General features: G+C 36.4%; 1 protein-coding gene across 7 annotated transcripts in view; it reads left to right on the forward strand.

The window, feature by feature from the left end:
* HIPK3 (homeodomain interacting protein kinase 3) overlaps positions 1 to 23426 on the forward strand; it is an 83182-nt gene that overhangs the window by 19904 nt on the left and 39852 nt on the right. For 6 of the 7 annotated variants that reach the window (XM_043908867.1, XM_043908871.1, XM_043908869.1 and 3 more), the window contains exon 2: positions 5967 to 7065. In XM_043908867.1, coding sequence (XP_043764802.1) covers positions 5969 to 7065 — 1097 coding nt within the window. In that variant the 5' untranslated portion in view covers positions 5967 to 5968. Of the gene's footprint in view, positions 1 to 5964; positions 7066 to 23426 lie in introns of those variants that run through there. The other variant, XM_043908870.1, reaches the window with a different exon arrangement.

The following is a 23426-nucleotide window of genomic DNA, read 5'->3' on the forward strand; positions in this document are numbered from 1 at the left end:
GGTACTTGGGGTAGTCAGAATTGTAGATGCAGAGTATAGAATGCTGGTTGCCAGGGGCTAGTGAGAGGGGACAATAGACAGTTGTTTAATGGGTAGAATTTTAGTTCAGAAGAGGGAAAAAAGTTCTGGATATGGACAGTGGTGATGGTTGCACAATAGTGGGAATAACTTTAATGCCACTGGGCTGTACACTTAAAAATGGTAAATTTTATGTTATGTATGTATGTTTTACCACAGTTTAAGGAAATAAAAATTAAAATGAAGTTTGAACAAGTAGAAGAAAGTTGAGTAAGGAGAATGCAAGGCATTATTATCTTTATTAAATATATTTTTGGTATCACAGAATATTTTAAATAAGAACCTGATTACATAGTACCATGTTTTAAGTTTGGCAGAAAATGATCCAGAATTTTCATATTGGCTCAGTGGGTAAAAATCCACCTGCAATGCAGGAGGCTCAGGAGACGCGCATTTGATTCCTGGGTCGGGAAGATCCCCTGGAGGAGGACATGGCAACCCACTCCAGTATTCTTACCTGGAGAATCCCATGGACAGAGGAGCCTAACGGGTACAGTCCATGGAGTTGTGAAGAGTCAGACATGACTGAAGTGGCATGAGCATGCAAAATAGTCAAAGTATTTCTATCTCTGCTCCCTCCCTCCCTTTTCAGAAGGTTCGATATTATATAAGAATATTATTATTATATTATAATGTATTATTATAAGAAAAAAGAAACCATCTCTTTATGGTTAGTGGTGGTTTGGTTATCAACATTGGTTACATTGCTGTTTCAGTAATTGTAAAAGGATGTGAAGAATTTAGATAGATATCAGATGAGTCTTAAAATTTTTTTTAAAGGAGTGGGAAAATAAGGCCTGTTAAAGTACCTGAGATTGTTAAACCTGAGGAATGGAAGCTTAATGGTTGCTCTACCAGGGGGCTTGACTGTCCTCGGAGTGACGGTACAAGTAGCTTTAGCTTTCAAATGGGTAGTATTTCAAAACTTCATTTCTTAGTTAGATGGTAAGAACAGATGACAGAGTTATGAAATACAGCTGCAGAGGTGTAACAGGATGTATTGCAATGAAAAATAATAGGAAATATGTAGTAGTGAACTAAATCAGTGTTTGGAACTTAAGCAGCTTCTGGGAGTAATGACTATACTCAGTAAAATTCATGAACACCAAGGATAAGAGACTCCTCTCAGGTTATGAGTTAATGTGATGGTGGGTGGGAGAAGGGAAAGACTTAGTACCTGTGGCAGATAGTTACAGTAGCCAGTTTGATTAGTAATTTAGAGTTCCTTTTTTGTGGTCTGTTATAACAACTATCTCCAGCATTACCCCCTCCCCCCTTTTTCTTATGTGCTGTGTAAATTATGTGACATTTCTACCTTGTGTTTTAGAAAGAATTCTCTAAAATTCTTTTTGAGATTGGTACCCCAGAGCACAGTGGTTGGTGAGAGGTAATTACTTTTTCTAAGCTCTTTAGTTGGCCCTTGGATTAAGCTGATTGTTTGCCTTCTGGCTTGGCATGTTGGAAAAGGTAAAGTAGTGACAGCTGGATTCAGAAACTGCATTAGTTTCTTTCATAGCTCCAGGTGAATTATCTGGCTTTCAGCTTTTGTCTGTGTTCAGTTCAGTTTAGTCGCTCAGTCGTGTCCAACTATTTGCGACCCCATGGACTGCACCACGCCAGGCTTCCCTGCTTCCCTGTCCATCACCAGCTCCCGGAGTTTGCTCAGACTCCATCGAGTCCATCGAATCGGTGATGCCATCCAACCATCTCATCCTCTGTCGTCCCCTTCTCCTCCTGCCTTCAATCTTTCCCAGCATCAGGGTCTTTTCCAGTGAGTCAGTTCTTCACATCAGGTGGCCAAAGTATTGGAGTTTTAGCTTCATCATCAGTCCTTCCAATGAGTATTCAGGACTGATTTCTTTTAGGATTGACTAGTTTGATCTCCTTGCAGTCCAAGGGATTCTCAAGAGTCTTCTCCAACACCACAGTTCAAAAGCATCAATTCTTTGGCGCTCAGCTTTTTTATAGTCCACCTCTCACATCCATAGATGACTACTGGAAAAATGACAACTTTGACTAGACAGACCTTTGTTGGCAAAGTAACGTCTCTGCTTTTTAATATGCTGTCTTGGTTGGTCATAACTTTTCTTCCAAGGAGCAAGCGTCTTTTAATTTCATGGCTGCAGTAACCATCTGCAGTGATTTTGGAGCCAAAAAAAATAAAGTCTGTCACTGTTTCCATTGTTTCCCCATCTGTTTGCCATGAAGTGATGGGACTGGATGCCATGAGCTTAGTTTTCTGAATGTTGAGCATTAAGCCAACTTTTTCACTCTCCTCTTTCACTTTCTTCAAGAGGCTCTTTGGTTCTTCTTGGCTTTGCTCATCTCACATGTTAGCAAAGTAATGCTCAAAATTCTCCAAGCCAGACTTCAACAGTACGTGAACCGTGAACTTCCAGATGTTCAAGCTGGATTTAGAAAAGCCAGAGAAACCATAGATCAAATTGCCAACATCCGGTTGGATCATAGAAAAAGCAAGAGAGTTCCAGAGTTCCAAAGTTCTTCTTTATTGACTATGCCAAAGCCTTTGACTGTGTGGAACACAACAAACTGTGGAAAATTCTTAAAGAGATGGGAATACCAGACCACTTGACCTGCATCCTGAGAAATCTGTGTGCAGGTCAAGAAGCAACAGTTAGAACCGGACATGGAACAACAGACTGGTTCCAAATAGGAAAAGGAGTATGTCAAGGCTGTATATTGTCACCCTGCTTATTTAACTTATATGCAGAGTACATCATGAGAAACGCTGGGCTGGATGAAGCACAAGCTGGAATCAAGATTTCTGGGAGAAATATCAATAACCTCAGATATGCAGATGACACCACTCTTACGGCATAAAGTTGTCCATGTAACACCTTGGTTTAACATGGCATGGATTGGCCTAGGAGGGTATACCTTTTATTATCTAGAACTTCAACCTGATGTTTCAGACTTGAGGGCCCTGAATTGGTCAGACTTGAATTTGCCTAGGGTTTTGTACAGACTAGATCATTGAGTCTCAGATGTTAGTGTGAATCTAAATGGCCTTGGGAACTTGTACACATATAGATATTTGAACCTCATTGCAGACTTACTGAACAAGAATCTTTCTGGAATTTTAAAAATATTTTTATTGAAGTTGGTATTAAGGAAAAATGTAAGCATTCGAAAGGAGACAGGATAGTATGATGAACCCCTTTTTACTTACAGTCAAACTCCTATGATAATTTATGGCTAATCTCATTTTATCTATATCCCCATTCACTTTCTCTTTATTGAAGCATATCCCAAGTATATTATTTCATGTTGAAATTTTTTATGTATATGTTTTATTAGGTTTCCAGATGATTAAAAAACTTTTTTGAACAGTTAATACATGTACAAAGTAAAAAATAAGGTGGTTAAAAGAGCATATAAAGTAAATCTTTCTCATTGCCCCCAGTAGTCTTACTATTCTCTAAGGCAAAGCAGCCTACAACTTATTTATGTATGTACAGATACTAATATATGTGCAAAAATATAGATATATAATTCCCCCTTTAATTAAACATATATGGTAATATCTATTGTAAAGTACACATTTTCCTAAATTTTGCCTTTTTCATATTACAATATTGGGAATCAGGTTGTAGCAGGCTAAATAGGTGGTTTTCATTCTTTTTCAAAAAGATTCTAGTTGGTCTGTGTATCAGAGCGTATCTAACTCGTGCCTTTTGCGTGGATGTTTTGGTTGTTTCCAGTGCTGTATCTCTTTGCACACAGTGCTCCATGAGTACCATGTACCATATCTGAATTGTCTGAGTCTTGATCAGAGAACATGCATGTATGTGTGCTAAATCACTTCAGTCATGTCAGAGTCTTTGTGACCCAATGGACTGTAGCCCACCAGGCTCCTCTGTCCATGGGATTAACCAGGCTCACTAGTTCCATTTTAAGAATTATTTTCATGTCTCTCCTGTTTGTTCATGCTTTTCTTTAGATCTGTTAGTATATTTACAATTGCTATTTTAGGAATTTTGTTTATTGACTGTCATTCTGTGTATATCTGGGGTTGTGGGTTACAGAAGGGATTTGAAATAAGAATGGTCATGTTAAGTTATTGAAGATGAGATTGGGGAGCTTCACAGTGTTAAACAAGCTGGATATGTTTAGAAGGAGTTATTGATGTGGCTTTGCATCATTAAAAAGATGATAAATTGGTGGAGTTTGAAAAACTCCCCTGAGTAACAGCATAGAATAGATGCCAACAAGATTTTAAGAAAATGGATAAAAAGGTTTAGATAATAATAATAACTTAGGTAATAAGTTTTTGTAGCTGATTTCTTACCAAAGCCAGGTCAACTTAGGAAAGTGGTAGTTAGTAACAAGAATTGTTTAGGAAGTTGAAAGAGGCATAAATTTATGCCTTTTACCTGAAGGGGCAGTGTACCTTCCTGTTCATTTTACTTCACCTCAGGTATATGACCTTGAATCAACTAACTCGTCCCTTTGGGCTTCCCAGGTGGCGATAGCGGTAAAGAACCCGCCTGCCGATGCAGGAGACATAAGAGATGCAGGTTCGATCCCTGTGTTGGGAGGATCCCCTGGAGGAGGGCATGGCAACCCACTCCAGTATTTTTGCCTGGAGAATCCCATGGATAGAGGAGCTTGGTGGGCTACAGTCTGTAGGGTCGCAGAGAGTTGGACATGCCTGAAGCAACTTAGCATGCATGCATTGAGCTTTAATTTTCTTAACAGCAAACTTGGAGTACATAAAATACTGCAAATAAAGCATTTGTCAAACTGTTGCATAGTAGGTGGTAGCTCTTATTATTTTAAGTATTGCATATATTACATATTGTAATGGCAATCTGTTGGTTATTTTATTTATTTATTTGACTGTGCTGGGTCTTAGTTGCTGCATACGGGATCTAGTTCCCCAACCAGGAGCCAACCCCACATCCCCTGCATTGGGAGCAAGGAGTCCTAACCACTGGACCACCAGGAAAGTCCCATTTTTTAGAAGAATGGAAATATTTTGAAATCAAATCCCAAACAACATTTATTAAAAACAAACTTTATATTCTGAGTACTTTGTTTTAGATCTAGTGAGAAAAAGACTGTTTTATACAGTGACTATTATAACCTAATGTCAGTCATGTCATATGCCTGGAGCAAGAGCGGTGAGTGTATGTGTTCTAGGAAAGGCTTCATCAGGAAGGTATTGTGTTAGAAATTCCCTGGTGGTCCAGTGGTTAGAGCTCAGTGGTTTCGCTGCTTCACTGCTGAGGACTGGACCAAAAGAAGAAAAAGAAGGACAACCACTGTATCACTTTGATTTGAATGTAAAGGAATTTACTGTTAATATATGTTCAGGGATGATGTGAAAAGGACTTCAAAGAGAACATCATGAAAATGACTCACATACTTATTTTTACAATTGATTTTTTTCCCCCAAGGTAGTTCTTGAGCTTTAAGTTTAAGGAATATGACAACATTTGTGTAATATATATTTTCTGGTTTGATCATTGGCTCATAAATGATATATTGGTAATAGAATGCTTACTTTTGCCAGATGTATACAGCTTAAGGGTCTGTACATTTTCTTTTGGAGGGAAAATAGTTGGTACAGTTCCTTGGGCATATCTTAGCCATTGTGGCTTGTTAGTAAATATTGATTGATTGAAGGTTCTCAACTATTTAGTCCCAACCTTTCATGCAGTGCACAAAATATCTGAAACACTAATTAACTAAAGTGGAGACAGTGAAAATGTCTATCTTCTCCAAGGTGAAGAAAATCTTCGTGGAACTTAACTGTTTTTATAAATTATGGACTTGGTTCGTTAAAAGTTTTCTTGGCGAGAGTTAAAAAATTGAACTTTTGTAGCTAATGTGATCCTTTTTTGTTTGTTGGTTTGTTTTTGTAGGTATGGCCTCACAAGTCTTGGTCTACCCACCGTATATTTATCAAACCCAGTCAAGTGCCTTTTGTAGTGTGAAGAAACTCAAAGTAGAGCCAAGCAGTTGTGTATTCCAGGAAAGAAACTATCCACGGACCTATGTGAATGGTAGAAACGTTGGAAATTCTCATCCTCCCACGAAGGGTAGTGCTTTTCAGACAAAGATACCATTTAACAGACCTCGGGGACACAACCTTTCATTGCAGACAAGTGCTGTTGTTATAAAAAACACTGCGGGTGCTACAAAGGTTATAGCAGCTCAGGCGCCGCAAACTCAAGTGGAGGCACCTCAGATCGGGGCGTGGCGGCACAGGTTCAGTTTCCTCGAAGGCCCCCAGCGATGTGGATTGAAGCGCAAGAGTGAGGAGCTGGATAATCATAGCAGCGCAATGCAGATTGTCGATGAGGTGTCCATACTTCCTGCAATGTTGCAAACCAACATGGGGAACCCAGTGACAGTTGTGACAGCCACCACAGGAACCAAGCAGAACTGTACCACTGGGGAAGGTGACTATCAGTTAGTACAACATGAAGTCTTGTGCTCCATGAAAAATACTTACGAAGTACTTGATTTCCTTGGTCGAGGCACTTTTGGCCAGGTAGTCAAATGCTGGAAAAGAGGGACAAATGAAATTGTAGCAATCAAAATTTTGAAGAACCACCCTTCGTATGCACGTCAAGGTCAGATAGAAGTGAGCATATTAGCAAGGCTCAGTACTGAAAATGCTGATGAATATAACTTTGTACGCGCTTACGAATGCTTTCAGCACCGTAACCATACTTGTTTAGTCTTTGAGATGCTGGAACAAAACTTATATGACTTTCTGAAACAGAATAAGTTCAGTCCCCTGCCACTAAAAGTCATTCGACCCATTCTTCAGCAAGTGGCTACTGCACTGAAAAAACTGAAAAGTCTTGGATTAATTCACGCAGACCTCAAACCAGAGAATATTATGTTGGTGGATCCTGTTCGACAGCCATACAGGGTTAAAGTAATAGACTTTGGGTCAGCCAGTCACGTGTCAAAGACTGTTTGTTCAACATATCTGCAATCTCGGTACTACAGGTAGGTGATAATTATTTTTTGGTTATTTGATAAGTGTTGAATTTTTGCTGATTGAAATAATTTTGTGTGTGTATGTGGTGAAAAAGACTGCTTTGGATACATAGAGATCAAGATAAGTTCAATTTAGGTTTGAGGCTTTAAAAATTTAGGCATAAAATCTGCTCAAGCAGAATAGAAATTTCTACTGCAAATTTCTGTGCTTAAGACATCTGGTTATTTTTATTGTTAATGGAAGACCTGAAGGATTGATAGGTGGTTAATGATGATTAAATGGAAGTCTAAATATTGAGAAAGGGTTTATAGTAAATTTTGTATATTTCTTTGGGCATTTTTTTGGAGAAGGAAATGGCAACCCACTCCAGTAATCTTGCCTGGAGAATTCCATGGACAGAGGAGCCTGGTAGGCTACAGTCCATGGGGTTGCAGAGTCAGGCATGACTGAGCAGTAGTCACTTACTTGGGCATTTTTCAGTGCTTAAGAAAACTAGCTTTTTAAAGACACATCTGATATAACTGAACATTTAGAAAAGTTTTAAAAATATAGAAAGTCACTTTGATTAGTAATTTTAAGATTTAAACTCACTTCCATGGCTACCACAAATGTTCAAGCTGCTTTTTCGTAACAAGTTTGGTTATGTTCTTTACATATATGTTTTAGGTAATGCTATTTTGATGTTCGTACTATGGGCGGAATTTAAAGAAGAAAATAATTTCCGTGTACTGCAATGGCATGATTAATATAATGCTAGCCTGGAGTACAATAAATGGTCTTGAGGGTAGCTAATCATGACCAAGATTCAGAATATCTTAAGTTTGTAAATGTTTTTTAAAATTCATAGTCTTATAATTTTGAGAAATTCTTTTCATTTCAGCTTAAATGAGTTTTATGGTCTTGGTGTATTCTGGAGCCCCACAAACCCCAACACAGTGGGCAAATAAAAGATCTGACAATATTGGCCATTATTAATATGTTCATAAATAGACAAAAACATGAAGTTTATTGTTGGAAATTGTTAGAACAGGAGGAAAGAAACCCACGTTATGTCACTTGGTTGATAATTAAGTTTACTAAAATATATATTAGAAATTAGAAGTATAGCCTAAATTACCCTTTATATTCCTAATGTTATAATTTTTAGTCTGAGAGTACTAGGTGCTGTTCTTAAAACCTTTTAGATGATTTAAAAGGTATTGTAGCAGTGTCATGAGTCTTAATTGATATCTCCTATAATTGGATTTGTTTGACCCTCTGCTCCTGACCAAAAACAAATTTTTTTCCCCAGTTTAATGTAACACAAAATTAACTTTTAGTTAATTTTTCTCTGGAAAAATTACTTTAATATCTGATTTAACAGCATGAGAGAAATAGTGTTTCCCTTTTTCCTTGTGTTTTGTGGATTCTGTCTTTTTATGAGTTTTGAGCAGTCAGCTCGCATATTATATAAACCCCCAGGCTCCAGCTGCTTGGGCTCTATATTTAGTTCACTTGTTAGTAAATGACTTCATTATATTTGGGTCCTGCATTATTCGGCCTATCAGATTTAGTTATGTGTAATACCTTGACTCCTTTTCTTTATTTGAAATATTTTCTTTTGGATGAGAGTAAAAAAAGAGCTTTATTTTTATACTTGAGATGATCTGTTTATTAAATGTTTCAAGAGAGTAAAAGAAATCCTTGAAAAAGCAGTCTAAAATACTAAATATTTTATGATATTGGTTTTTAGCATTAGGCTTTTGCACAAATAGCCTCTTTTGGGAATGGAAAAATAAGGTATGAATAATTGCTGAGTACAACTAGTAGTTTCTAATTTGTTTTTATACATAAATTTCTAGTAAATAATTTACCTGAATTTCAGAGGCTATATAGGTGCTAGACTTAAAAGTTCTATGTTTAGAGTTAAAAAAAAAAGTTTTTAATTATAACAAGTCTAGTGTTATTTAGCATTTTGGTTGCTGTTGCGTGGATAACAAAAATTTAAAAATGGAGTTTCTGTCAATTGAGTTCACAGGTTAAAAGAGTTAGGAAATATGGTAAATTGGTGAAAATGTAATGTAGTTCTTAATCAGGTACTGTTTTAGTGTTTTGTATAATTTAGCATAAAAATAGCAGGTAACCATTATTTTTCAGCATTTGTGTGTACTTTATCAATTCTACCTTGGTTTGACTGAGTTTACTTATAAACCTGATGAGGCAATAAGGAAAAGTGTCTCACTCATACTTGATTTTTTTACTCTTTGTTTAAAATATATTGTACTTAAAAAACGAAAGCAGGAAGTGGAAGCTTACCAAATTAAATATTTTTGAACTAATCACAGTGGAAACACGTAGCCCAAGTTCTAAAGTAAACGATTTGTGTTTAAACACAGGTTCATGTGTTACTGTTTCTCTGACCCGTGCAGCACAGAAACATAGTGGGGATATCTTAAAATAGACAGAGGGTGGTGGCCAGAAATTGTTGACTGCTATAGATGGTGAGGCTGTCTAGCTCTTGTAGTGATATAAGCCAGAAGTACATGCTAAGGGCATTGATTTGCTCAAGGTCAGCATGTTCTAAATTCAGCTGCTTGAGTATGGTTTCTGTCAGGAGCACGTAGGGCTCCTCAATGCATAAAAGGTTTTAGCAGCAGAAGGGGCTGTATTTATGAGGTGTGGTGGCAACATTCAGGTCATAAATATCTTTTTCTTCTTTTTTTAAATGTAGAATTTTAGCCTGTGGTTCTGAGTCATTTCAGAACATAGAGACAGGAAAGTGGGCTGGAAAGTAACCTGTATAGCGGTTGTATTCTTTGCTACTTGACTGAATAATTTAGCATTAATTTTTAGCATTAGTGGTTGTTGAAGTAAATGCTGCTTTTTTTGCGTATAATAGTTGACAAAGAGACATGTAAAGTAAAAAAACAATTCGGGCTTACCAGCTTTTCTTTAGCTCATTCCCAACCCCTCATGCCTTTTTTAAACCCTAAGTATCAAAGACAGTTTCTGTAACAAAATTAAGACATACAGGATGACCTATTAATAAAATAACCAGTATTTTATACTGGTTATTTTATACTGGGTACTTTTTTCAAGTGCTTCTACATAAAATTCCTAGTTTGTTTTCCCTATCTCAATGTCTGTGTTCTTAGATAAAACACTTGGTGGAATTCCTGTTTAAAAAGTAGAAAACAGGCTTATACAAGTCAGACATGTCCAAGTTTACAGTGCAAGTTTATCACAATTTTTGTTGAGTCCTTTCTGTGTGCTGTGTTAGGTGCTAGGGATACAGAGGTGATAAAAACAGTTTCCTCATTTAATGGAGGAGAAAAATAGTTTGTCTCGAGAAGTTCTAGGGTAGAACCCTGTGTAGGGTGCTTTGGGAACCCAGAGGAGGGCACTGAGCCTAATCTGAGGGTTTAGAGAGGGGTCTGGGGAGAGATGACTCGACATGAATGAGCCTGGAAAGGAGAGAAGGGGTTAGTCATTTAGTCTTTTTTTCTTTCTGGCTTGTGGGATTTTACTTCCCTGACCAGGGACTGAACCTGGGCCGTAGCCGTGAAAGCGCCGAGTCTTGGGGAATGCCAAGGATGGACTCGTCTTAAGGAGTGTTCTCTGTCCCACAGCCACCCTTACCTAAAAGCTCAATATTGGCTGAAATTGCTGGTAGCTTTTTGTCTGTATCAGAGAACTTGCTTTTGTTTGGGAATCTTTATTACAAACATAAAGTTTGTCAGTTGGGTTTAGTTTTAACAGACGTTTTAATAGAAGATTTCCTAAGTCTATAATGTGATTTTCAATGCCATAGATTGTGGTCACAGACATAAATTCCTCCATATATCAGGCCTTCAAATAAAAATTTTCACAGAGCTCTTAAAAGGTTTTCTTTTTTAAAACAGCTTTATTGAGGTATAATTTACATATTCTGAATTTTATCCATTTAAAGTGTACATTCGTCGTCCTTTAGTGTATTCACAGTTGTGCATCATCACCACAGTTTTAGAACATTTTCTTTATCCCCTAAGAATCCCCATTCCTGCTCCCTAGCACGCTTTAGGCATCTTTCCCCGATCTTCCCACCCCTCTAGCCCTAGGCAACCAAAAATCTGCTTTCTGTCTCTACAAATTTGCATATTCCAAACATCTCATATGAATGTAATCATATAATATGTTGTTCTTTTTAACTGGCTTCCCCCCCCCCCCCCGACTTAGCATAATGTTTTCAAGATTCATCTATGTTGTAGCAGGTATCAGCATTTCATTTTTTTATTGTTGACAAATAATTCCATTTATAGATATGCCACATTTTGTATATCCATTCATCAGTTGATGGAGAGCTCAGTGAAAAGACAATGTGAATAGAAAACTCTAATCTGGCCCATGTTTAAGTCTTTCATTCAAAATACTTAGTGCCTGTAAAGTGTATTGTGCTGGGTGCTGCTTATTCATTGAGGAGCAAAAATAAAGACCCTACCATCATGATGTTTACAATCTAATGTGTAGATATCCAGAAAAGTAAAGTATTCTAATGGGGAAAGAACAGGGACAGAGACTAACAAGATAAACTTATTTTTTTGTTTTGTCTTAATTATTGTAGGCAATAAAAAGTTGCAGAAATAGTGCAAAGAATTTTTTTTTATGCCCTTGACCTAGATTCTCTAAGTGTTTCAAATTTACCACCCCTGTTTCATCCTCTTTCTCTTTCTATGTGTGTCATAATCAGATACACATGTACATTTGTTGTTGTTACATTGTTGTGAGAGCAAGTTTTAGATGTAAAACCCCTTTACCTCTAAATACTTAACTACATATAAGAGGTTGTGTGTGTTCCTAAACTTAAGGAGATCCTGTTGTATAACCCCAGTGCAATAATCAGAATCATTGTTGGCTGACATCAGTATTATTGATTTGATGAACTGAACTGCTCAATACTATTTGATTTAAGGGAATTAAAATCAATTCAGTACTAATAGCTTATTTACAGACTTAATTCAGATTTTACCCAGTTGTCATGCTTTGCTGTATATACACAATGGAATACTACTTAGCCATGAAAAAGAATGAAACTTTGCCTTATGGATGTACTTGGAGGGTACAATGCTAAGTGAAACAAATCATTCAGAGAAAAACAAATACTGTATGATAACATATGAAATCTAAAAATAAAGTAAACTAGTGAGCATAACAAAAAAGAAACATAGATATAGAGAACAAACTAGTTCTCATTGGGGCGAGGAAAGAGGGGAGAGGAGAGGCAAGATAGCGGTAAGGAATTAAGAGGCACAAACTATTATGTATAAAATAAGATACAAGCATATATTGTAAAACACAGGGAATATAGCTAATATTCTATAACAACTGTAAATGGAGTATAACCTTTAAAAATTGTGAATCACTGTGTTGTACTTTTATATACTTGAAACATATACTACTGTACTTCAACTATGTGACGCTTTTGAAGAGTACAGACCAGTTATTTTGTACAGTGTGGTCAGTTTGAGTTTGATGTTTTCAGGTTAAGTATTTTAACTTACAGAAATGATGTTTTGTCCTCAAATATTGGGAGGCATATGCTGTCAATTTGTCTCGTTACTGGTAGTGTTAACTTGATCACTTGATTGAGGTGCTTGGTGGCTGCCAGACTTTTCCACCATGAGGTTTATTTTTGTATATTGTGGAGAGATTCTTCGAGACTATTCACAGATACTGTTTCTTATCTTATTTTCATAGACCAGTTTTAGCATCCATTGATGAATATGGCCTTTAACAGCTATTAACTTAGGGGTTGCAAAATGATGATTTTCAAACTCTATCATTCCTCTATGTAAGGAATTCTACTCTGTTGTTGTATAGACTTACAGGTTCATATGCAGTGGGTTGTAATTCATTCCTTGTCATTTGCTTTACTACACAGTTGTCCTAAATTGTCTAGCAAGAGCCTTTTTGTTTTATTTTATTATTACTATTATTATTTTTTCTTTTATTTTTAAATTTAATTCCTTTATTTATTTTTGGCTGTGTGCGCTTTCTCTAGCTGGGGTGAGCGGGGGCTATTCCAGCGATGCTGCACAGGCTTCTCATTGCGGTGGCTTTTCTTGTCGCAGAGCATGGGCCCGAGAGCACAGGTTCCGTACTTGCAGCACACAGGCTTAGCTGCTCTGCGGCATGTGGGATCTTCCTGCTTCAGGGATTGAACCCGTGTCTCCTGCATTGGCAGGCGGATTCTTTACCACTGAGCCACCAGGGAAGCCCTAGGAAGAGTAAGTTTGCTCTTGCCTTTGACATGGCGCCATCCTGCCTTGAGCGCTTACTTGCTGGCCTCACAGGGTGTTCAGGTTTACTTTGTACCTTTCTTGTTCCATGCTTCCTACTGGCTATTTTTCTAAAGTGCTCTGGTTCCTTTTATTGGAGATTATAGTAAAGCAATGAATTCATACTGATTATGTTTAGTTCCCTCACCTCAGAGTTCATTCTATCCTTCTTCCTTTATTTATGATCTCTTCTCTTTTATCAAGAAACTTGGCTCTCATTATCCACAATGTTACTTATTTGCTCAATTTCAGAATTCAAGTAGTTTTGGAATTGCTAACCCATACCACTGCTAATTTACTAAAAAGAGTACACATTTATTTGCAGTTCTTTTGTTCTTAACCTTAGACTTGGAGAATGTGTTCAAAGTACTATATTCCAGAGTTACTTAGGTTAGTTCTTCCTCAACCCCCTTCCCCTATCTTCAGTGTGATTGTTTTTTATTTGAAATATAATTAAGTTTGTTTCATTATATTCCATTTTGGGGCCTCTGTGTTCTTGTTTATTTATTAGACTATATGAAATATTAAATAGTTAATGTCAGTATATATGACTTGTGAGGATGATACTTTATATATTTGCACATTAATAGGTTTTAAAAGTAAGTTTTATGATACTCTTGCTATATAGGTGTGATATTAGTTTATAAGATAACAATACATAATACACGTGCTAAGTAATATAGTCAGGTGTAGGACAAAATTTTTTTGTAAAAGCTTGGTCACAGAGTGAGTTTGTTAATTCTGTTGATTATAGATGTAAAATATGTAATAAATGTAATGCCATATAAACAGCTGATCAATATTTTATGTCAGATTGGAATGACTATATTCTAGAATTGCATATAACTGTTAGTTATTCACAGGTTAAAATGAAAACTTTTGTAATGATTTATAAAATTTAAGTCGAATGAAAGTCTTTAACTTCTAAGGTTTTATTAGTTTTTCCTCTTGTGCTATATAGCTTTGTTTCAAAGGCGTATATAGTCTCTTGAATGTACTTGAATAGAATGTAATGACATCATGGATTAGATGTCAGTCCTGACCACACACACCTCAGGATGCATGTGCCTATTTGTTTCTGAGTCTTCAGCATTTTGCTGTGAATGGAATTCAGCTCCCGGGATGTTGTTAGCAGAGTGCCTGCTGCCACAGAAGAGTGCCAGTTCAGTGGCCAGTGAATAATTTAGGCATCAGTTGGTGTGGCGAGATTGTGTTACTTAGGAGAGAATCTAATACATGTGCTAAACTTTGACATTAAAAAAAAAATGTGTTTTTTCTTTTTTTGAGAGAACAGTGAATTATAGAAAGTTTCAGATTTATTTATCTAAAACCAGTGTACTAATTAAAATTTTTTTGATTTAATGTTTTTAAAATTATATTAGTTGTGGATGCTCTCTGTCAGAAAAAAATTCAGTAATAGAGAAGGCCAAGAAGCAAAACAGGAACAATGTCCCCCTTTATTGCGACTCTGCCTTGTAATTTTTATAGTATGTTTTATACTTTATAAGCACTTCTCTGTGGTGTATGTTTCATTTGTTTTCTGATAATGCTATAGGGAACCTTCTTGTAAGTCCTTGGACACTTGTAGTAGGCTCATTTCCACAACATGTCTAGAAGGAGACTTGTTGGGTCAAAGGATATGTACATTGTGCTACTGGGTGCGGCCAAATTTCCTTTCAGAGATGTTGTCTTGTTCTAGTTTATAGTCTTGCCAATAACGTGTGAAAGTGTCCTTTTCTTCACATTCTTGTCATCACAAGGGCATTTTTTTTTTGATTGGTAGCTGTAAACAGGCAAAAAGGAACATCATTTGAATTTTATCTTCACTCTTCACTCCGTTTTAAAAAGTTTTATGTATGTCTTCTCTGTCATGTGTTACAATATGGAGAATGAGAATGTCAAAATAAACAGTCCATATAAAAACAATATTTATTGATGACTTAGTAACAGCGGCTGTGCTGAAAACGTTTTACAGTTGCCCTTTACCCTCGTAGCAATCATGGTAAGTGGTAGTGTTGTCTTTATTTGACAGACAGGGGATTTGAGATTCAGATATGTTAAGCAACGTGCCCATTGCTACGCAGTTAACTGCAGAGTGTGATCTGAGCTCAGTTCAGCCTATCTATTTACTGTGCTCCTTCTCCAGAGATTTCCCTTCATCTTCCTGAAACTCCTATGCTGAAGGACACTGATGACTTGTTAACCACCAAATTTGAGAGGTTTCTCTTTTTTTAGAAGTCCACATCTGGCTGGACCTCCTCTGTCTTTCAATGCTTTTAGTGCTTTATTTTATTGAAATGTTCTCTGCTAGTTTCCTAAACATGATAACCCTCAGATTCTTCTTTCACTTCTCTAGCTTTTTTGTTCTTTTTTGCACCTCTTAAATGAGCACACCCCCCAGGTGTACCCCACTTTCTCATTCAGTATTCTTGCCTCTTGGAGACCTTACTCTCTCCCATGGCTTCAATTTGTTTGTTGTTGTGGTAAATTTTCAAATACCTTCTTGTAGCCCTGATCTCCTTTTGAACACCTAATTTGTTTCCAGTTATCTCCTTGGACAGTCTCTGGGTGTTACTAACTCATGTTCAAATGATTCGTCTTTATCCCAAGGCTTCTCATCTCCCTTATTACATATCAAAATTATTAAAAGAACCATTTCCATTGGTTGTTTCTGTCCTATGTATCTAATCATTTTATGACCAAATCCTATTGATTTTACCTATGACATATCCTCATATGTTAATTTTGCCATGTTCTTCTCACTGCTTTGTTCTGGTCTGGACTTCGGTACTAGATTGGTCACTGACATTTTTAAACCCGCAGTCTCTGCCTTGTACTCTTCTTGTCCTGAATTGTTAGAGATGTGCTGTGGGTTGGTTTGAGAGGTCACAGGATTGCGCACAGATACGCTAGAAGACGTTTTTTTTTAAGCTGCTTTGCTCTTTTTTACTTCTTCAGTTCTGATCAGCAAATGTCACAAAATAGTGACCTTTTGGAAACCTGATTTCAGTGACATCAAGATTATGGCATGAATTTTCCTGGTAGAGTGGATAAGAATCTGCCTGCCAGTGCAGGGGACCATGGGTTTGATCCCTGGTCCAGAAAGATCCCTGCGGAGCAGTTAAACCTGTGCGCCACAGCTGCTGGAGCCTGTGCACTCCGGCCCGTGCCGCAGGTCCTGAAGCCTGGGCGCCCTGCAGGCCGCGCGGTGGCTCCCGTCGCTGCAGAGCACGCGCCCTAGGGTGCCCGCCGCGCCACGAGAGCCCGTGCTCGCCACGACCGGAGAAAGCCCTGCGCAGCAGTGAAGACCCTGTCAGTACCCCCGCCAAAAAAAAGATTATGGTATACGTTTGGCCTTGAAATAGTTGTACACAATTGGATGAAATGGGTAAAGTAATCAAAAAAGGGATTAGACTACTTAAAAAATGTGTTAGTAGAATGTTGTGCTTAGGAAGCATTTGGTAACTTTCAGTAGGTTTCATAGTACACCCCCTGGTAACATGAGCCCTGTATCTCTTTTATGTCAGGAGTCTCTCTCTGGTAGGGAGCTGTTTCATATTGTAGCAGAATGCTCCCTGGGATTGTAAAATAAATGTGAATTTTCCCCTTTCCTTCCTCTAAAGCTAAATCAATCATCAGTCGTTGCTAAAGATAAAAATATTTGTGTTAAGATGTTGGATGTATAAGCAAATAGAGATGGAAACAGCTGTATAGACATTTAGTTATCTTACTTTATAGAAGAGATCAGTGAAATCCAATATACCTAAATGAGAATTGTCATATCAACATTTGTAAATAACTGTATTATATGTATGTAATAGGGTTATATTTGATTTTGAGAAATAACGAAGTAATAGTAAATTATCCTTGTAAACAGTAAAACATAATGGTAGAAGTTGACAATCAGTGACTGCAAAAGCCATCTGAAAACAGGTATCATTTTCAAACAAAATATTCTTAGAAGTATTTAAAAGGAATAAACTCACTGAATCAACTCATTTGAATAATATGGTGGTGAAACTGTAATATGACAGAAATGAGTGTTTGAATCTTTTAAAGATTTTGTTTGCTCTAACTTGCTTTTCATTGGCATAAGTCCTTCAAAGAGAATGTCACTGAAATAGTAACAAGATTCTAAACATGGTGTAGTATTTTAGATATGATGGTCTTTCTTTTTATTTGAGAAAATACTTTTTAGTGGTTCATATGAGGCATTAAAAGGGTGTTTCAAGGCATGACAGAATTTTAGTAAAAAAAAAACAAACAAATGAAGCATTATATTTATGTCTGCTAAATAACGCCAAATTATTTATTCATAAGTTCGTAACTTCAGCTCTGCTACTTTATTGTATCACTTAGAGCAAGTTCTGAGCCTAGTTTACTCATATGTAAAATATTAGCTACGTCAAAGAGTCTTATGAAAGTTAAACTCCATAATGCATGTAAAGCAGTACAGTCTTAGGACAATTTTATAAGTAGAAGCTAATTTTAAAAACAGCGTATGGTTTAAAGGAAAATTTGGAGTGGTAGCAAGGTAATAAGGAGTCTCCCATAATTATCCCCTGTTGGCCTGCATTGGGTATATGTACTGCATTATTCTTTGGAGCAGAGCCTGTGAAATCTTAGAAAAAGTAGCTGAATTTGTGTTCATAATGGTTAATTCAGCCACTGTTTGGGATAGTGGGAAAATTAATGTACACTTTTCTCCACAAGGCTATCCCTTAAGTGAGCAACATTTATTATTCCACTGCATGGAAGGGGCAATTTTGTCACAAACCAGGTGACCTTATACGTGTGCATCTGTTTTTGGACTCATTGTTCTGTTCATTTGTCTTTTCTTATACCAGTATCATAGTATCACTACCATGATTGATAGTGTGTGTCCTCCTGCTTGTTCTTTAAGTATTCTAGATCAATTTTAGAATGTATCAATCCTACAAAAAATACTTTTCATTTTTGAAATACAGATATATTTCCTGGGAATGCTTGGGGAGTTATTTTCTTTCAGAACTTTAAAGATGTTATAATCTGGTGACCATTATTTCTATAGGGAATTGGCTCCTTTGATGATGGTATGTCCTTCTTTCACCTCTGGGTACACTTATGGTTTTTTCTTTGGTTTAAGCAATTGACGTGTGTGTGTGTGTGTGTGTGTGTGTGTGTGTATGGTTTTTTCTTTGGTTTAAGCAATTGACGTGTGTGTGTGTGTGTGTGTGTGTGTGTGTAAGAAAGAGAAATTCTGCCTGGCCTTATTTAAATCCCCTTCCTTCCCCATATTTTACTGTTAAAACTTTTCAGACTTACAAATAATGTGAAAGGGTTTACAGTGAACATGCATATACTCACTCAGTTCAGTTCAGTTGCTCTTTGTGACCCCATGAATCGCAGCACGCCAGGCCACCCTGTCTATCACCAACTCCTGGGGTTTACTTACTACTTGGATTCTATAATTAAGATTTTGCTACATAGCTTTATCACAGATATTCCCTCTGTCCGTTTATTATTCCATCCTTTTCTCATGAGACAATTCAAAGTTATAGATGTCAGCACACTGTACCATTACACACTTATGCATGCTACTCATAAAATAGCTCAGTATTTATTTGTGGTTCTTTTTTGGTAAGGAAATTTTATATATACTATAATGCATAAATCTAAGCATTATATCCCATTGAGTTCTGACAAATGCATGCACATGTGTAACCCAAATTCACGTGTGTCATCCTAGAAAGTTCTCTCATGTCTCTCTTCATTCATTCTCTGTCCCTCTATCTTGACTTTTCATTTTTTCACAACACATTAGTTTTTCTCTTCTAGAACTTCACGTCAGTGGAACACACCTTTTGTCTAAAGTTTATTTTACTCAAGCATTTTGTGATTTTTGATATTTTTGCTTATATCAGTAGATCATTTCTTTTTATTGATAAGTCATTTTTCTGGCACAAGAAGTTTTCCAAGCCTCCCTTATACTTTGCCTCTCAGTTTTGGAATCAGCCATTTCTCTAAGGGTCCCTACTTCCTTTTAAGTATGGGAATGGTATTTAGACATCAAGAATTTGTTGTTTTAACAAGTAGATTCCAGGGTTTTTTTTGGTGAAACTGTCTATCATTTAATTCATTCTCTTCAACATTTTTAATCATTAAAGTCCCTGTTATTATTTCAATAACTCGATAATTAGGGCTGCCTCTATTAATTTTTCCTCTTTTTGTTTCTTTGCATTTGATTATGGTTCCTATTAGGCTGGTAACTGTTTGTTTGCTTGTTTCTTTAGCACTGGACCTTGGGTATTATTAAGTGTTAGATAGCATCACTTTTGTGGTATTCCTGCTGAAAATAGATAACTTGAACCTCCTTGGTGAGGAAACATTAACTGTAGTCTACAAAATACCTAGTTTGTATTCTTAAAAAATGACAGTCTCATGAGGACCACAGAAATGCTGAGGAACTATGCCAGGTAAAGGGAACTAAAGAGACACGGGTCTAGGATTTATTTTTAAAAATTGTTTATTGTGAAAGAAGGCATTATTGAGACAGATGGCAAAATCTGAATGGTAGTATCACATTAATATTAATTTCATGGTTTTGACAGGAGTTATGTGCTGTGACTATGTAAGAGACTTTCCTTGTTTTTAGGAGGTAAACACTGAATGAAGCATTTAAGGGTAAAGGGTTTCAGTCTTTGCATCTTAACTGTCAAATGATTTATAAAAATCATATTTGTATGTGTATATAAAAGATAATACAAATGTGATAAAATGTTAATGTTTAGAAATCTGATGGCGAGTGTATAAGAATTCTTTGTATTTGTAACTTTTCCCTAAATCTAAAAGTATGCCAACTTACAAAGTTACAATGGAAAAAATATGAGAAAAATAGTGATATATTTGCTGAGTTAAGTGGAATTTAAGAATTTCACCTTTAAGAAATGTGCCATCAGGTTAAGAGATCGCTCACTTGGTGCATCAGTATCTAATCTTCTACCTGCTTGTTACTGCATGGTCTTATGATTGAATAATGCATTTGCAGTAGCTCACACAGTAAAATAATCTATCTAATGGTGTTGAGGAACTTGGATTTTCACTGAGACTGCGTGGTCTCAGTGATGTTTATAAGCCCTCCTACTTACTTAGAGAACTTGGAAAGTTACTTCTGTGCTTTAGTTTCCTCATGGCTACGATGGGATAATACAGTGCCCACTTCAGAGGATTTTGTTAGAATTTAATGAGATAATCATAAAACATTTAGTACAAAATCTGATGACTCATTAGAGCTCAGTAAACATATTTTTGTTATTTTCAGTATTTCTGAAAAATTGCAAATTAAATAATTGCAATTAAATAATTTTTGTTGTCTGATTTAAACACACCATATAGATTATGAACTTCTGTTGGCATCCACTATGATACATTATAATTTTAAATATATCTCATAGTCAGATAAATTTGAGAAATTCTGGATTGCTTTGTACTTCCCTCCTCATCACCTGTAGTATAGAGATGACATTTGTCTTACTACCTCATAAAACAAAATATTTGAAAGGGTTGTAAAATACAAATGCAGTATAGACTTAAGATATTAATAACCATTTATATGATCTGTGATACTTAGACATTGATTTTTCTGTATCCAGTAACATATAAACCAACATATAAAGAACACATTCAACCTAAGTTGCTGACATGTTTTTCCTTTATTTTCCACAGCTACTTTTCATATTCCCCTACCAACTCAGCTCCTTAGCTTCCTCTCTTGGTATATATTAACAACAGTGTTCTCAGTTTTCTCTTCAGTAAAATGGAATTTTGAGATGTTGCCTACTGTTCTGTTCTTGATAGGTAAAACAAAAAACATGGACTTTCCTGGTGGTCCAGCATTGGGACTCCCATGTTTCCACTGCAAGGGGCTCAGGTTCAATCCCTGGTCAGGAATTTAAGATCCCATTCATTCCTGAAGGTGCTGCCAAAGAGTAAAAAAACAAACAGGAAAAAAAAAAAAAAAACGACCCATGAAAAATAGTACTGTCTGTAAATGAAATAAATTTCTGACTCTACTTTTATAAAATATTAGCTCTTGATCAGTCATAGGTTTGCAAATCATTGATGTATACATCTTTTTGGACATTGGGCTCTAAGTGATATATTTGGTATATTGGTAATGGCTATTAAATCTTTGCTGTCTCCTATCCTCTACCTCTGAGGTTTTGCATTTAATATATTTTGAAGATATTTATTATTACTGCAGTCCTTTGTACTTCGCGCTTTCATCGGTAGCATTGTGCAGCATACTTAAAAGATTAAGTGCCCTTGCAATAAGGATATTTTTAATTGTGGTATTTTTAGCCTACGACTCAAGCTACATTTGAATGAGTGTCTATTCTAAGACCTTGTACTTTGATTACATTTCATCATGTTATTGAATAGTTGTAGTTACAATCATTAAAGCAATCTGAGTGAATATCCAATATTCTCTAGCCTTGTTATTGCCTATAGCAACAAGTTTCTTATGGTAAACATTCATGACTTCAAAAAGAAAATATTTCTAGAAGTGATTGATTGGTTCTTTTAAAACTTATTTGCCTTTCTGACAGTGTTGAGGTGTTTTGTTGGTGGTTTTTTTTTTTTTAAAGCACCATTCTGCAGAATATTGAATCGCGTGCTGATTAAGCTAGAAACAAGCTCCCTAATACATTTTAAGTGTTCTTTCTGTTAAAGATCTGGTTGTACAAATGTTCTTTCATATTTTCATAAATTTTAGTTGCATTATGATTTGAAAGATTCTTGGAAGTCTTCCAGTTCCCCTGTTGTACTTAGAGGCATATTCTCCATGGTGTCCCCTGCAGACGGTATAGAGCCTCTCAGGGCCATCTCCAGTGTTCCTCCCTCCCGAGACTGTGCATTCCCAGCTTCAGAGAGTCACACTTGGAAGTTATTCCTGATAATAAAAGGAAATAAAACTGGCTTAACACTGATTATGTTGTCTACTTTGATGATAGTAATGTTAGAAGAAAACACGAAATTCCTATAAAATTTAGCTGACTGACAATTTTTAAACATTAGTCTTTTACTGTATAGTGGGAGACGCTTGTTTTAGAAACCAGTGTTGTGGAAATGTGTACTTCTGTCTCCTTTCCAGGTTGATTCGTGAAAGATAACTGCTGTTAAAACTTGGGGTGTATCCTTTGCTAGATTTGTTGTGTTTGTATAAATACATGTTTATTAGTACCGGTATAACCACTTCAGGTCTTTGCTGTCTTTTCCTAAGTATAAGACTTTGCCTGTTGAGTGCATGATGTTATATTTATTAGTAATCACACCTACTGGATGATCACGTCTATAATACTATTGAGCTCATTTCCTAATAGCTTTTGTAAAAGGTTGTTGTAGTCATCTTTTGGAACACAGCATCTGCCAAAATATGAGCCTTATTTTAACTTGAGAAGTGTCCTGCAGATATCTATGTATTTAACATGGAAGATTATTTATGGATAAGATGAGCAAATGCTTAAAGATCAGGAAGAGGACTTAGTAAAATGTCAACTGTAGTTCTTTTCACATAAGTATATATCTCACATTTCCCAGTTAGTCTAAAAATCAAAGGTGACATGTTGAAAGAGAAAAAAGAACACATTAATGATAAGTATAGCATCTGAGTGGGAAGACTTTGAGCACGATAAAAGTCTGATAGTAGTTTTAGTAATCTTGGGAATTATTTATTTTAACATGCAGCACTTATGGATCAAAGCCATAAAACCTGGCTTTGAATTCTGGCTACACTTCAAAATAGCTGTATGACCCTTAGGAAAGTTCCTTATGCTTGTGTCTGTTTCTTTGTTAGAAGAATTGGCATGACTATCAAATGGGCTAATACTCATAACGGGCTTAGAGCATTGCCTGGTTCTTAGTGCTGAGGACCTGTTTGATGTTCAGTCCGTTCAGTTGCTCAGTCGTGTTTAACTCTTTGCGACCCCATGAACTGCAGCACGCCAGGCTTCCCTGTCCTTCACCAGTTCCTGGAGTTTACTCAAACTCATGTCCATTGAGTCAGTGATGCCATCCAACCATCTCATCCTCTGTCG

This window comes from Cervus elaphus, chromosome 1 (genome assembly GCF_910594005.1).
Source record: "Cervus elaphus chromosome 1, mCerEla1.1, whole genome shotgun sequence".
Classification (NCBI taxonomy): Eukaryota; Metazoa; Chordata; class Mammalia; order Artiodactyla; family Cervidae; genus Cervus; species Cervus elaphus.